The sequence below is a fragment of the Geospiza fortis genome, unplaced genomic scaffold, assembly GCF_000277835.1.
Source record: "Geospiza fortis unplaced genomic scaffold, GeoFor_1.0 scaffold157, whole genome shotgun sequence".
NCBI classification, from domain to species: domain Eukaryota; kingdom Metazoa; phylum Chordata; class Aves; order Passeriformes; family Thraupidae; genus Geospiza; species Geospiza fortis.
This window is the reverse complement of record NW_005054314.1, coordinates 7,142,063-7,159,076: the sequence shown is the minus strand read 5'-3', so window position 1 is coordinate 7,159,076 and position 17,014 is coordinate 7,142,063. Positions and strand designations below refer to the sequence as shown.

The 17,014-nt window shown below is 36.8% G+C and overlaps 1 protein-coding gene across 1 annotated transcript in view; it reads right to left on the bottom strand.

Annotated features, from left to right (window-relative positions):
- Positions 1-238: 238 nt before the first annotated feature.
- LRCH2 (leucine rich repeats and calponin homology domain containing 2) overlaps positions 239-17,014 on the bottom strand; it is a 39,016-nt gene continuing 22,240 nt past the window's right edge. The window contains exons 14-22 of the mRNA XM_031056111.1: positions 15,936-15,984; positions 14,752-14,868; positions 12,765-12,809; positions 12,316-12,366; positions 11,208-11,265; positions 10,439-10,551; positions 9,182-9,319; positions 8,807-8,884; positions 239-7,780 (exon numbers count right to left, since the gene is read on the bottom strand). Coding sequence (XP_030911971.1) covers positions 7,661-7,780; positions 8,807-8,884; positions 9,182-9,319; positions 10,439-10,551; positions 11,208-11,265; positions 12,316-12,366; positions 12,765-12,809; positions 14,752-14,868; positions 15,936-15,984 — 769 coding nt within the window. The 3' untranslated portion in view covers positions 239-7,660. The remainder of the gene's footprint in view (positions 7,781-8,806; positions 8,885-9,181; positions 9,320-10,438; positions 10,552-11,207; positions 11,266-12,315; positions 12,367-12,764; positions 12,810-14,751; positions 14,869-15,935; positions 15,985-17,014) is intronic.

The window sequence follows — 17,014 nt, the reverse complement described above, 5'->3', positions numbered from 1 at the left end:
TTTCTTCAGAGTTGAAAACTAAACAAGACTGAGAACATTTCACCTATAAACCCATCATTAGTAACTGCAGAAAACAGTTCCAGCTGCTGAGATGCTTTTGTCAAGGAATGGTGTTCACTTTCTTTGGAATGCTGCTCCTCAGTTTCTGCTTTACTGTCGCCAATGTGCCTCATCAGAAAACAAAGAGCAGCTGGGTGTGTGCAGGTGCAGAATAAGGTCTCACAGGGAAAAACATCTCTCAAAACAGAGTATTTATTTTCAATATTCAGGTCTAATAATAAAATTGACTACATCTTTAAATAATCTAAAAGAAATTAAGGTAAAATAAATTTGGTCCTATAAAACACTCTGTTAAGTTACATTTGAATAACCCAACTTAACTACAGCTCCAAAACCTGGCAGTTCAGTTTCCCTAAGGCTGGATCAAGCAATTGATGACTGCAAACCACACAAATTATCTGTGCTAGTGCCAGAGCCAGCCCAGGGAACAGAAGGGAAGCAGATCACCTCTGTCAGGAGGAATTTCTGTGCTGCTTTAAGGTTACCATCAGCAAGACTCAAAAATCTATGTTGTTCCAAATATAAATGTGAGAAGACATTGGGTGGTTCTCACAGGGAAGTGTGTAAATGTATAAAGATTGCTACAAGTGAGGGCAACTTGATCCTTTATATTCTCACCACTGTTGGTCAAAACCAAAATCCCAACATAGTTCATATGTGGATGTGTCCTACTTCCCTGAACCAGGAGTTAGCTTTCTTTTTGTTTGTCAGAGGATGTATTTCCTGACATAATGAAGCAGGTCGCTTATCTATCAAAATGAAAACACAGACATTTGAGAGAACATACAACAAATTCTCATTATTTACTACAAATATATAAACTGAAATGAAATCAAATTGAATAACTTGACTACATCAAAATTATGAAACAGTTTGTATTTTATACACAGCGTATGTACACTGGTTTTGGAAATGTGGGGTTTATCCATGCAAATTTAATACAAAACACTATTTACAAAAACAAATAACAGTAAGAACATTTTTCAAAAGAAACATGTATGTTGGAAGCTCCAGCAATAATGGAAATCCTGAAAAAAAGGCTTAATACAGTATAGTACAAGTAGACAATCTTCAAAAGTATGAAAGATGCACTTTACAAGAACATGAAATGCAAAATCAATTGAAATGCACTATCAAAAACTTTGCAAGTATATACACAACTTGAGCATCTATTTTTAAGGATCACTCTCCTGCTGTGCCCTCAGAACTACTTTTGCCACATCCTGCACACATTTACAGGTTGACCATTTGGTTACATTGCATCTTCTGAGTTTCATAACCACAAGTTACAAAATAAAATAACTGAATACCAACTGAATGAGAATTGTAAAGCAATCACATTTTCATCATTCTAGACATTCCACAATAGTAAAAAGTATTCACATTACTCCCAATGTATTCCACCAACCCACCCTTTTTCACTACATCTGTGTGTGTATTCCTCCTGGGAATGTCAGCCTTGCCAGGAACACTCAGGATTTGCTCCAGGTATCACACAACTGCATCAGCAGCTCCATGTGAAGAGCACAGTCCTGCACAGCTTCAGAATACAAATTAATACTGAACAGCAACTGCAAGTGCCTGTGCCAGGTATGGCACAACCAAACCCTACACAAATATAGTCATTTTGGAAACATTGCACTGGTTCACTCATTTTAAAATGAAACAAAGCAAAAAGGTATCCTTGTGGCATTTCCAAATATTCTCTATTACAATTTGCCTTCATAAAACTAAGATAGAAAAGGTTATGTTTGCCTTATTTCACTTAACTTTGAATGAAATGAGGAAACCCTCCTTAGTGCCAAGAATTTAATTTAAATGACTGACTTTGTGCAGTAATTGAGTTACAAAACTCTGGAAGGAAATTCTGGTCTCATTGAAGCCTTACAATCATAGACTTATTTAGGTTGGAAGAGACTTTAAATGGATCAAGTTCAACTGCAAATTTAACACTGCCAAAATCAAAACTTTTCCAAAACAATTTAATTGCTATCAGTCCGAGCTGTTCTTCTCCTTTAGAATTTCCTAAGATACTAGAGTAGCCATGAAAAAAATTTTTGGTTTTCCTTGTTTTAAGATTAGGATTCTAAAATATAAAAAACACTCTGAAAATTCTTTTTTGAAAATGCAATTGGTTATATATAATTTGAACTAAAAATGATAGATTAGATGTCATTTTATGATAACTGGTATGCCTTCCCTAAAACTGACCAAGCAGTTGCAGAAATTTTGCTGCCCTTTGCCTCTCATGGTGAAAAAATAATGGCCAAAACAAATGAGGGAACAAGCACTTCATATAACCACAATTTCAAGATAGTATGTTAGCAAAATTGTAATATGTGAAACACTTAAAGACAATAAAGCAAAGGGCATTCTATTATGTAACAAACACAGGAGTCAGAACTGCTTCTGTGCGGTGGCAAGTTTAAACTAAAATTCAATTAATCACATATATTCTCTATTTAAGCAGCGGAGATTAGGAGAATTTTTCTTCACAGGAAAAGAGACATTTACCTTCATATTTTCCAAAACAAACCTGTACCATAACATTGCTCATTAAGAACAGGCAGTTCACCTGTCCCTCTGTCTGTAAATGAATGACAGCTGACCCAGTGTGTGGCATATGGAACAAACCCAGCAGTTCTGTTTGCATTTCCTCCTGGAAATGCACACATTAACCCCTTCAGAGCCATGGTGCCATTTGCAGTCAGAAAAGGTCTGCAGTTCCCAGAGCAAAAGCATCCTCTGCCTCACTGCATCACCCACTGCTGGGGATAGGAAAATATTGCTGAATATCTATCAGTGGTTACTCTCAAATTATCACCTGGTGGTTTTGCCCAGGTTGCAGCATCTCTTTAGGAGCAAGGAGGTGTTTTTGTCAGCAGTTGTCCTGCACAGCATCACTGGCACAAAGGCAGGGGAGCACAAGTGGCACCAGCCAGGTCCCCTGCCCATGGGCAGTGCCCTCTGCACCATCAGCCACGCTTCCTGCAACACTGGGACACAGCTGGCCACACCAAATGGGCTCTGGGAACACAAAGCTGGCAAATCCCTTGTTGTTCTGAGCTCTACTGAAAGCTCCATGCCCTCCAGGATCCTCATCCCTCAGCTACAGAACACAAACTTCTTTACTGAGACTGAAGGCTTTTCCTGGAGTGATTCATTGTGAAATCAATTCAGGGCACTCTCTGCTTTTACAATTCTACTTTGCCTTTCCCATTGCTGGTCTTAATAACATTTTCTTAATTCCAAATTGTGTGTGTTGGGGTGTGTTTATTTACTTTGCTTTTCATGTAGAGATCCTCTAAAAGAAACACAGACACATGTGCCTGATTTGGTGAGGGAAAAGTGGCATTTGATTTGCCAATACCAAACCACATCTCCTATCTGCAGAAGGGCTAAAAACTCCCACAGGCTACTTTCAGTTGAAATCAGGGGAACCAGCCTTTCAAATAAACACTTAAGGAATCAGCAAAGGGAAGAAGAGCCAGACCTTTGTCCTTCTCTTCAGTACCAACACGACATATAAAATTCCATTTTAGCGAAAATAAATGTCTTCCTTTTTGTTTGGATTTAGCTACAGATTTATGTCAAAATCTGATGAGACTGCCACTAAATGATATGGTATTTGAAATGAAGTTTTTAGTGCAGTAAAAACCTAATGGTTGTCCTCACCTACAATTTTATTGAGGTAACACCACCTTCCCACCTCACTTCAATGTAATTTTTCCTACCATCTAAATACTGTTTGGCTTATCAGAAATTTTTTATTAAATGAATCCACACAACATTTTACAACTTCATTTGACTTACCAGAGGTCACTATTTTAGTCAAGAGTCTGACACTAAAATTTGCTAGTGTCAAACAAGTTTAAGCCATGTTTGCTATGGTCTCCAGCTCAGGTGTTCCACAAATCAAAAAGGTGAGAATCTACTGAAGTCAAGGGTAAAACTTGCCTTGACTTCAGTAAAGCCTAGGATAAAAAAAAAAAAAATTGATTCATGTTAGTTGTTTATTGTTTCAAATCCATTCCTCCCTGTTTTATGCTCATAGTTCTTGGTTAGATTTTGGAAGGACTCCAGATCAGAGGTCTGGATGGTTTCTGCATCTCCAGCAGTGCCCCAGTAAGCACAGTGGATTAGCAGTGCTAGAGAACAGATGAAAAGCATTTCTGAGATACTCTCTGGGAAGACACAACACTTCACAACAATTATTTTACTGTCACTGCTGTAAGACCTCACCATATGTGGGACATTATTGCTCAAGTGAAAGATCAGTCACTTGTGACATACTGCATGCAGTGACATAAAACACAAAAAAACCATACAAGGCCAGAAGCCTTGTCACTATGCTGATCCACTCTGTAATTTACAGTTCATGCCACATTATTGCCAAGTTTATTAGGAAAACTTAATGCACCTTCCTAAAGCTTTTAATGTTGACTTTTCTTCACATTGTAAGTGAAAACAGAAAGAATGCAACGGGAACTGAGCAGGCCTCTGTTTTTACCTACCCTATCAGGTGTATCAAGTACTAAGCAATGGCATTATATCCTAAACAAAACTGAAAATGGGTATCTCAAACACTGGAAATGTTTGGAGCATGGTTTCTGGAATCACTGTTACAAATTCTTTAAAAAATTCAAGAGGAAGAAGGGAAGTGGCCCAGAGTAACCAACAACCTGAATGCACTAGATCTGAGAATGAACAAAAGTAAGATGCTGGGAATCAAAAGGAAAGGAAAAAAGGAACAGAGTATATGCAAATTCTTGTACAGACAAGACATAACTATCTCCACAGGCTTCCTGGAAATGAAAACTTCAAATTGAAATTCTTTTGAGCATCATTTTTGAAACTGCTGTTAAAGAAATCACAATGGTACAAGCCAATGTTAGCAAGGCTGTAGATTATTATTAGTAGTAAAAGCAGTTAGAGATGAGAAAAAGATTCATCCAAGCACAGTGGATCTTTTCTCAGACTGCTCCTAAGGGTACTGGAAGGCTTTAATCTTTGCCATGCTAAAAGAGAAGCCTTGGAAGAATCATGATTATCCTTCTCTATCAGCAAGAAGGCAGCCATAATAATTTCCAAGGAATGGCAAAGCAAGACTGTTGGTAGCAGGTCTGTGGGGAAGAACTGCAGAGTACTAAAAAAAAATAAATTGTTTTAGTAGATTTCAGTTTAAAATGAGTACATAAGTTTCATATCCAGTTTTCAACTTATTAAGGAGTTTGAAAAACCCCAAGTCAGCAGCTGCTACATCAAGGGAATTCTTAACGTTTACATCGTGATGTAACTTAATAAAATTACTTCAAAAGGAAAAATGTTACCTTAAGATCAGAAAATATTTTCAAATATGACAAGGAAATAGCAGTGGAGATCAATTTTCAGATAACAAAGTGACAGTTTATAGTTAGCACTTCCATGGCTAACACTGAACTAGAACTTTGCTCCGGTAGTAGCAACGACAGTGAAATGAAAGACAAGGATTAATTCTTTTTGAGTGGCTGGGTTTTTTAAATGTAGCAGGCAAGCATTTTGCTTAGTGAATTATAACTTTTTCTTTAGTTTTTGACTTTTCAGATAGTGACATTAATGAAAACAGAAATAAAGGTGTTAAAATAACCATTAGAAGAGATGCAAGAACCAATTAGAGATAGATTTGAAATTCAGTATTTCAAATGTCAAAGCAATCCAGTTTCTTTAAACACATATTTATCTAACCTAAGATTTATATCTAGGACTTTGCAAAGTAATTTATACATTAGCCTCTCCATAAGCTGTGTTTTAAAGACAACACTATATGAACGATAGCGGATTTTAGCCATTACACGTACACAAACTTGTTTCAATGGATTTAAAAATAAGTGGTATTTTTAACCTTATAATCAGAAAAAGGTTATTTTTCCTGTCAGCTATTGCCTATAAGACTACAGTAAAATAGTCAATACTCCTCTCTCATTTTTTAATGAATTATCTTACACAGGGTCTTGGTCAATTTGAAAGAACAGAATCAAATCTTGTCACATGCCTGGCAAACATATCCCTCAACTGAAAATAACAGCCTGAAATAGAAAATCTGTGGCAGTCAAAACATTTTTTTAATTGAGCTACCTATTCATGGAGAACAAACTAATACAAACAGAGCTACTGGCAAAATGATGAAATTATTTGCAACTTGTTTGGAGAAGAACGCAACTGTGTATGGTTCAACACACCAAGGATTTGTTCAGAAGCAAACAAATACATGAACTCAGAAGTTTCAAAAGAACACCACAGTGGAAATGTTTTGTTTTCACATTTATCCATGGATCCAATGTCTCAGCACAGTGACATTGGTACAAACTGACCTGTGTGCTAATGCCACACTCATGGAAATTACACAATAAACCCTGCTAAAAAGATAAACACTGATACTTCCCAGCTAAAGTATGGATATACCTGTTGTAAAAATGTCATGTGAGATCAGGAGGAATATTACACAAAATCCTGAACATCACAGCATAAACCTGAGATTTTGGCAGTTTTATCAAAATGTCCTAAATTACTCTGTATGAATCACTAGTCCTCATGTCTTATTCATCATGTGTATTTGCTTGTCCCAAAGAAAGAAAAGTAGACAACTTTGTTTTTGTCCAACAATACAATAAACCAAAAGTAATTAGGTATTATCAAATTAAATAGCATAAATAAAAAGTATTTACAGTCTTTTCTAATTATTAGACAACAATTAAATTGTGCAACAAACTTAAAAACACCCAACATCAAAAATGTGAAGTATTACTTAAATCTTCACATACTGATTTTACAAAAAAACTATTAAAATATTAAAAAATTTCCATTGTATCTATTTTAAACAAAGAAACTTCAAAAATGTTTAAGACTATTAAGAGTTATTACACAGGCACTTCACAGGTAAACAATCTACAGTACAACTGAAAAAAAATATTTGGCACCAACCTAGAAGACTGGAAAAACTCAATAAACTGTGTCCTTTTCTCACTGTATCCTGTTCTGTGTAATCACCAGACACTCAGACTCAATACTGGCAATGTTAGAAGTGCGAAGTTACAATCAGGAGTGCAAAAAACAAATATTAGAATGCAAATATTAAGCTTTCAGAGAGTGAAAGGGGATTACAAGTGATCAGTTGCTCACATTTTACCATCATACCATCGCTACATTTTTGACTTATCTTTATATCAAATGATTGACTCAAAAAATTAAAGTGACAGGGGGTGTGCTTTGTACTTTCAAAAGTAATTCAAACAACATTTTCAATGTAAAAAAGAAATCCAGCATTTAACTCTAACACTGAGATGTTAAATGGCAGCTTTTAACTTAACTAGAAGGAGAACCTGATGCCACCACATTCTCTTAGTACATCCAATTACAAAAGAAAAAAAAATAGTTATGTTCTTTTAACTGTGAACTGACTCCAAGGTTTTCACACACAGCTCCAAAGTAAGGCTCTCTACAGCATCTGGACAGGTTTTAGTTTTTGATGGCTTGGGTGTTCCTGTGTAGGAGGCTGCAGTGCCTCAGAGCAATCCATAACAGAGCTGCAAATGGGAAGCTGTCTAGCTGCCAACAAGTTGTGTCACATGGAAGAAAGCTGAGATACTTTCAATGCAGGCAACTCAAGCAGAGCTTGAACTGTGAGGCCAACCTTCACCAGACCCCTTTCCTCCAGAATATGATGAGGCAAGCAAAGTCTCTCCTGCAAAAGAACACAGGACATTTAACCAGTTCCATGCCTTTGTCCCCAGGGCAGGTAACAAACACATTCTCTGAAGCCACACACATGTCAGGAAGACACCTGCAGAGAAAACACCTCAGGCCTTAAATGTCCCTGTGGTTCTCCCCAGCAACAGAATGGGCAGAAACTTGTTACAGTTAGGATCTGTCTGAAGTGTTAAACTATGACGATGTCAGAAGATGCATAAAAGACTGCTAAATTCTTAAACTAAAGGACTTTCTTTTCATAAGCAGAGAAAAACAAGCTGGTGGGTGCTGTTGGCTCAGTGGTCTTCTCTCCCCCTGTTTTGCAAACTTACTACCAATCTTTCTCTTGGGATAACTTAGAAGCGCTGATAGACTCAATAATGAACCATTCTCCAAGAAAGTCATCATTCAGTCCCAAAATTCAGCACAAGCTGGACAATCTTCCCAACTGCCAGCTGACGGTACAAGTAATTCACAGGATAAATCTCAGCACTAGCTTCTGAATAACCTGTGGCTCCACATGAGAGAAGCTATGGCAGAGCAGTAAACCAGCTTCTAAATCTATCAGCTAATTTTCTTCTTTCACTAAAGAAGATCAAGGGAATTTCTGTCTCATAATATGCAGGAAATAATTTCTTCTTTAGGTTTTTTTCTCCTCATAAAAGGAAGTAAGAGGATACACTTGGGCAACAGAAGCACAAGTAATGGGCTGCAACTACAGCCATGCTAAAAAAGACAAGACAAAACAAGACTCAAGTCCATTTCTTTGTTTAGATGACAATATATTTTACAAGGAGGTCAGTGTTATTTTTACTATTAAGAACTGCCTAGAAACCCATAAAGTAGCTTCCTCAAATAATCCCATAAGCCTGGAATGGAATTTCTGTTCAGATCTTCAAGTTCTCTGGTCCATATCATAATCACTACTGCTCCCTAAACAAAGTTCCCCTAACCCCCCAACCTCAGTATTTGCTGACGTTTTCTGTGGTTATTAATATTATCAAAAAAGTAATTAGTGTACCTGTGGAACGCCCAATTTTTTACAAGCATCAAGAAAGTTTTCAACATTTCTTCGGCACTTTGCCATGCTGAGTTTAGGCTGTGAAGACAGGACATTAAATCTTCATCAGACATTCGTGAAGGAGTGCATATTTCTGATGAAAATTCACTTACAGTTACTAAAACACAAGACACATTCTGTGAAGACTCAGTATGAAGAAAATAGCTCTTAAACTAAACTTCTGAGCCTCGCTTAATGCTTCTTCCAAGAAAAACCAAAGTGAGTAATGTAGCAAATCAATGCAGCAAACATGACTCAAAATGTTTAATATTGAAATTCAAAAGCTTCTCTTCATGTAAGATGTACCAAAAATGAGAGAAATGATTGATGCCTTACCACTGCTGGCGATGGGACGTGAATGCTGGCAACAGAACGTGGCCTTATGTGATTGGCTAAATGGCAAAGAACCACCCCATCCATCAACGCTGCTCCAATGTCATCTGGCAAAATCACCTTCAACCTGGATTCAAGATTCTAGGAAAAAGGCCATAAGTAAGTTACTCTCAACATTAGCTAGTTTTTCATTTTAAAAGCAGGGTATTTTAAAGCATGTAGATGATTAAAAGGAATATTTTAATACTAAAGTAAAATAAACAGAATAAATTTATGCTTTACTCAGTATAAACATCCTTTTCTCCTTACAGGCCTTGTGTTTCTGGGCCTGTTCCTCTGTTTGTTTTGTTGGGTTTTTCTTGTGTTTTATGTTATTTTGTGGGGCTTTTTTAAATGACACAACAACATACATTGAGAAAGACATTCTGCCAACAATGACCAGAATACACAGCTCTCAAGCCCATACAACATTCTACTGCTCATAACAGGAAAGCACAGAACTTAAGGACAGAAATGTTATGCTGAATATGTGATCAGTGCTTAATGGGCAGAATCTGTGAGTTGAAACCATACAGGCTTTTATGAGAAGGAAAAAAAAGATTTTATGAGAATAAAAAAAGAAGGGAACACAACTGTGGGAAAAGCTGTGTTGCAAAACAGAGAAGGCAAACAATGTTTTTTCCCAGCCCAACAACAAGAGTTCACTGCTTAGGAAGTGAACCAGACAAACAAACATCCTTCACAGAAGTCACACCACAATTCAGCATTGCCCTGAAAAGCAAAGCAGCTATGATTTAGTTAACTCTAACTGCTAAATGCCTTGAAAACAAACAACAATTTACTAGAAATCTGAAATGTAGATCCCCTTCAGGATTATGAAATTTGCAGCAACTTTTTACACCCAAAAAGCATTTGGCCATTTAGAAAACAGTAATAATTTTTCTTCAGATCTCAGGTCAAACAATAGCAAACACAAGCAGATTTATTGTGTCCCTAGAAAATTTAAAACCTCAGAAAAAAAACTCATTTCACTTTGTTTTTTAGAAAGAAAACAACCCCAACTAATTCCCAGTTGGTATTTTGGTTGGATCCAAACAAGTACCAGTGTAGCCTGTTACATGAAATTCCTTAGGAAGAAATACCACTACAGGGATGCCCTTTTACAACTGCAACAACTTGGAGGCCTTTAAAATGAAGATTTAAATGTGGAACAGAGCAAACCAAATGCACTGCACCCATAGAGTGAATGATGGTACCTACACTGCGAAGCTGCCTGATTTGTTCCCTCTCTTCCCTTAAATGTTCCATTTTCCTCCTCATAGTAAAGCCAGGATCCACTGCACCGTAGTCCTGGCGCGAGGCACGGCTGAAAGCTGTCAAACAGGAGGGAAGTCATTCAGAATTCAGATTGAAAACATTCAAAAACTAAAGATCTATAACCGAGGATAAAAACAGGAAAAAAATGCAGAATTTTTAAGAACAAATATATTTAAGCATTCTGCTAGAAAAGATGCTCCCAATGAAACATCTTTCAAATAAAATGCAGAGATCATCTGACTTAAGTGTAAGTGGATAATTAAAAAATATGGAGACTGAAGTGACTTCAATATTGAAGTATCAGTATGGGACATACAACTCCATCTGCACTTCTTCAAGAATCTCAATCTAGCTTTGCAAGTATTTGCATTGTGTTTATTTTTAATCAAGTATAAAGCCTTTAAGCCATTAAACTTCAAGAACAATTGTGTATTGTTTCCCTGTTCTTTGACAATGACTAAGTATGCACAAAATAAAGAAGTGGGGAAAAAAACTTTAAAAAAAAAAAAACCAACAAAAAAATCCCAAACAAATCACTCTGCAACTTGAGGAGCTTCCAATTATTTGCTTGCCAAAGCAGCTGTCTGTGCCTTTCCCAGTACCCTGCAGTGATAAGTAAATTGAGTGAACTGCTGTACGGTGACATCTGCTATGCTTAGTGCCTCTTGCAGCCTGGGAAATAAATACACTGTTCTAGAGAACATCAGCTTACCTGACCTTGGTTTGAGACCAAATGGACCATGAGTGTTACTATCTGTCCTTTCATAATCCTGTTAAAAGAGATGAAGTCAGTTTTCTTCCACTCATTAAAAGAAAGAACTTTTGTTCCCATCAAAATACTGTTTAAATTATTCTTGCCTAAGGAGAGTCCTTCTGCTTAACTGAAAGTCTTTTGAAGAGGACAAGATAAAATAAATTGAATTAATGTAACCTTACAAACTATCATAATGAGAAAGGAAAGCAGCACCAGATTATCTAAAACGTATTTAAAAATATTTCAAACTACTGCAAATCATTCTGTGAACAGAGTTTAAGCCAGCTGTATGCAGATGCAAATATTCTTCTAATATTTAGCATCAAAACATTTCTTAAGAAATATCTACTTCCAACTCTGAAGACCAGGTTTTTATCATTTCACCATCTGAAAAGGGAATGCACTCAGTATCTTGCTATGTACAAGAGATAACCTTGTTTCATTCCAGTGTATTCTGGGAGAGGTTTTAATTCTCCTGTCTCAGGCTCCTCACTGACACGAGGTAGAAATGTTAATAATGTTTGCTTTACTTTGAGCTAAGCAGTGCAGTGCTCTCCCAGTGAGACTCCATGCACAGCCACCCCTGAATGAAGCTGGAAGGCTTCAAAAGGTGACACCCAGTACTGAGAAGAATGAAATTCCTCGAGAAGTGTCACCACCTTCGGGTTTCTGGTGATCTATACAGTACTAAACCATAAACTGCAAATCCTCTCAGTGACTATGTGCCCTGAGGAGCAGTATTCCCTAGGAAGGCCTATCAAATATGGCAAATTTGGTTTTTGTTTCATTAGTATTTTCACCAGGAAACATAATGGAGACAAAGCAATGCACCTTTCCTCACACCAGTCAAAAAGAAGAACTCTAGTAGAGACCAGAGTTGAAAAGGTAAAACAAGTTGTAATATCTGTCACTAGTTTCTGTCTCTTTTTTAATTTTTATATGATGAAATACTTCTAATTGTAATTACAAAGGAAACTAACAGCTTTGTATCTACATGAAAACCTGGTGACAGCAATGAACACAAAGAAATGTTTGTTGAATGAAAAACAAACCCACAAACTTGTACCTCAGACGACACAGGAGACTGTGGGGACACATTAGTATTATCACTGTCTTGCTAAAAAGAAATCAAAAAGATGAAATTATAAAAAATGAAAATGATGATTTAACAAGAAACATGAAATTATGAAATCCATGAGACATGTAACATTTATCAAGTATGCTACAAACTGGCAGCAACTAAATTTAAAATACGTAAGGCAAGGAACCACTGTTGGCTGTTTGCATCAAATACTAGTTTTACATCACTTCTGCTTGATAGGTGAATTAATTTTGCTATTACCAAAGCAAGCAAACATCCTACTGTTCCCCAGCAGGCAATCATGATCATTTTTTTCAAATAAAGTAGTACAATAGTTGTTTCTGCTATGGCTTTGGAATGCAAAGTTAATTTGTTCAAAAAAGACAAGTGAATAAATTTATTTCTTAATATTTCCAACAATTACTACATCTCACCTCATCATTTTCATTTCCACTTGAACTCTTTCTGGAAGACTTATACTGCAAAACACACACAATTATTACTTTAAAATGAAAGCATGGTTTTCATTTGAACTAAAAGGCTTGCTTTCACTCAGATGTTATTTATTACTAATGAAGCTGCTGAGAAAAAAGGCCATGTCACAGAAACAAAGGAACAAAAAGAAACAAACCAGAAAAGAACATGACATTTCTAGGCAAGACAAGATCTTCATTAGTTGAAAAGATAAGTGCATTTTAAAACTAAACACTTTCATAATGTGAACTCTGCATGTGACAGCTGATCCAAGTGAAAAGATCTTAACAACTGCTAACATGAAGCATTATTTCTTAGAAAAAATTATGCAACCTGTGAAAGCTGCTTTTGTAATATGTTTTATGTGACTAAGATTGCTTACACTTCAGGAGATTGACTTGACATTGCAAAAAATTAAATTAGAAAAGATTAAGGTTGCCTTTAAAACTTCAAAGCCTGATCACATCCTTTTATGTATTTAAGACAATGCTTTACCCACAGGTCTGTCTGATTTGTTGTGTGTTGCCTTCAGCACTGTCCCACTTCCCTGATTATGCAGGAAGTGGAGAAAATTAAGGAGGAATTGAAGGAAAAAATTTACAAAAATGGTATTTAAAAAATAAATGTATTTCATTGTCTACAGATCAAGTGTAGTAAAAGTAAAGGAGCCCCATGCAGATTGAATTAAAGAGACCATCACTACAGAAGTCCAAGTTTGTGGGGTGTACGTGGCCAGGCTACTCCTCCTCATGATGTGACACAAATGCAGGTTAAGCAAGAGACAACTGTATTGTCACTGCTTTCTCACAACAGCACTGGTATCTATTTTTTTCCCAGTTTGCCATGGCAAACAGGCTGTTTCAGTGGCTTATTGCCTTGGTTTTGCAAATGAAACTATGAAACAGTGTTGTCTGTTACTGCTACAGGCTGTTTAATTCACTTAGGAGACCCATCTAGAGCTGTGTGTAATGTGATTTCAGGCATCTGCTCCCATCACAGAGCTCACAACTGACTGCTGGGTTATGAGCAACCACTTCTGTAGCGGTAGCACAGCTCTTTAACCAGGCAAACAACTGAATTCAGTTTTACTGAGAAGATTTTTTCTCCTCCAATGCCACATAAAAAATTAATTTCAGGATGAAAACCCTGGAAAGAGGATACAACTCCATAATCTCTTCAGGGAAAAAAAAAAGCTTCTGTAATCACAACAATATATCTGAGATGGATGGCATGCTCTGTTCTCATAAAGAATTTAATTTCTTTGAAGTTCCCTGGCATTTCACAAAGATGTTTGATGGCGAAGACCCAAGAAACCAATTTCATAAGTGACAAATTTAATTCTAATTCAACCTAGCACTGCTCAGAGCTCTCCTATTTCTCTACTTAGCCCAAAACAAACGTTTCCCACTGCTGCTAGAACTTCCCCTCTGCTCTGCAGAAAGCAGACACTGGCACCTGCTGACTGAGGGTGCACACTACAGCAGCAAGGGAACACTGAAAATGTTCCTTCTGAAATGAAAACTAATGCCATGAGACTCAAAAGGCATAAACCATTCCTAGAACCATGCTGCAAAAAAAGGGCAATGTATCTTTTCTTTGCACTAAAAATAAGTACATAAATAGCTAAATAAAAATCCCTCCAAATAGATGGTGAAGGACCAATGACAAGATTAGTTTTTGGTTTTGGCAGAAAACAATAATGAATTACTTTCTTTTATCTGAAGGATAAACTTTGATCAATTTTTTCCTCTCGATTTTCCTGCACTCTCAAATTATCCTAAATACATACATATATATATTAATCAAAAGAGTAAAATAAAAAATTATATGTTACATGCAAATTTAAAAGCATCACAACCTTTGAGGATCTACCTTTACTTAGTTTTATAGTTTCTTCTACTCTTATTAAAAAAACAAAGTGTCACCCACCCTCACTCCCCCCATTACCTTGAAATACTCTTTTCTAATTTGTTTACTTCTCCTTCTTTCTTCATTCTGCCAGATTATTGGTTGTGTTTCTGGCCAATGCTGCTCATCCACTGAATCCTTCTGGTTTTCCAGTGGCTGTAATAGTCAGAAATACTTTTATGTAAAATTTAAGCATCTCTCTTGTGTATTAGCCCAAATTATTATGAACTACAATTGTTAATTGTTTGCCTGCCTCAATCTAGCTTTATGACTTGAAAGTCTAACAGTCTTAATGCTGATTCTGGTAGAAACCACTCATTTTTTTCCAATTCTAAAATATATTTCACGGAAGAAAAAGAACCTATGAAATAATTCTTCAGAAAGTAACACTTTTCAGCATTGAGACTAATTTTGTAGGTAGGTTGGGAAACCACCAAAAGCTGCCAGAAATACACCAGTTTCAAGTGTGGTTAGCCACTAGCACATCTAATTTCTCACTGTGAATTCTCATCACACAAAGGATGGCTACAACAAGACAGCTGGAGCATTTGTTGGCTGTTTCTATCTAAAAGATTATACACCCCAACAAGCAGGAAGAGAAATCTCTCTTTCAAAGTATTGTATTATGCAATACATACTGAGGAGACAGCTAAAGTAGATTGATTCTTAAATAATAATAATAAATAAATATGACTGCCTACTTTATGAAAATTGAAAGTAGACAATCTGAATGGACTGTTTCTTAAGGGTACCACAACATTTCCATTTCTTCTTCCAAGAATATGAAGGCATTTAAAGCAACTGTAGATAACTGTAGATAACTAGATTGAAATAGTAAGGTACTCTCTACAGTTTAATGAAATACTTCATACTTCAACCCATCTAGAAGCTGCATCTAAAAACCAAACTGAACATTATGGTGAGGCAATACCTTTATATGGACAGACATACTAAACCCAAGAAAGTAAAATTTATGCCTCATTAGTTTCAAGACCTTAAAGCTGGTACCAAATGCTTTTAAAACAAAACAAACAAGTCAAACTGAGGCATAAGATCCCCAAAGGGTTTACATTTTCCACCACAATTAAGACACCTTCAAGAATTATCTGTATAAGCAACCATACAAATGCATAAAGTTTTCTGCCACAGAGACAAAATCAAGGAAACAACAACAACAAAATCACTCCAATATAAAGCCCCCACATTTACATTTGAATATTTACCTGCCAGCTGTATGGGGACACTGAGGAATTCACTTCATTTGTTGAAACACTAAAAAGTAAGATGAAAGGCATTATGAAATATAGTACTTTTTTGTGTACTTTAAAACAAGTTACTTGAAAATAACAAAAAAGTGAATCCTTAAAAAGTGGCTTCTCCACAGCACTACAGTATTTTTTTGCCATCTGTGTAAGATGTCATGATGTGGCTTCAAAGTATGACCACTTAACTAAAATCTGAAATCATATTTCACTCTCCTTTAACATAACTTGACATGGGGTCTTCCACACTACAGTACTTTATTCAGATAAAACTTCTTTTGACTTTTTTAGTTTGTTTTGGGTTTAAGTCTCCGAACTGCCTGTTTCATTAACAAAAAAGGAAAAGGCAAATTTAATTCTACCTGGATTACCCTCTAATAAAGAAGCCTAACAGAGGTGCACACTTGAACAGGTGACAGCAGCTCAGAGAGAAGCTGTGGTAAGTAAGCAAGGCCTGGAAGGTTCCAGGTAACAGCTGCAGGAGGAGTCACACAAGCACAGCACATGATGCAGCCAGCTCTGCAAAACCACAGGCACCACTGAGAGGGGAGACAGCAGAGTAGGATGTGTCACACTGAAGGAGCTGCACTGGCTCAAGATGCTCCCCTGAGGTGCAGCTGAACTGCACAGAGCCATTCCCACCCCACTGCTACCCAGCACCACCAGCTTTTTTCTCCCCATGTGGGTCTGGACATGTCCCAATTCCCTAAAAGCAAGGCTTTGGGTATTTCTGATTATTGATGGTTTCTGGGTTTGTTGTTTTGTTTTGGGTTTTTTTCTTTGTTTTGTGTGTGGGTGTTGTGCTTTTTTTTTTTTAATTCAAAGAAAAGCCTAAGTGCAGCTCCTGCAGACAGCAGATTCCTCAGTAACACACCCTCCATAAACAATACAGGTGTTGCAGGCTGAACTCCCAGCAATGCTTTTCCAACAGCTCTTAAGAGCACAAAAGGACTGCCAAGGAGGAAAATTTAGATGCCTAAGCACAGTTCCTGTGCCACCCTGTGTAACACAGGACAAGACATCTGCACAGCACCATCACC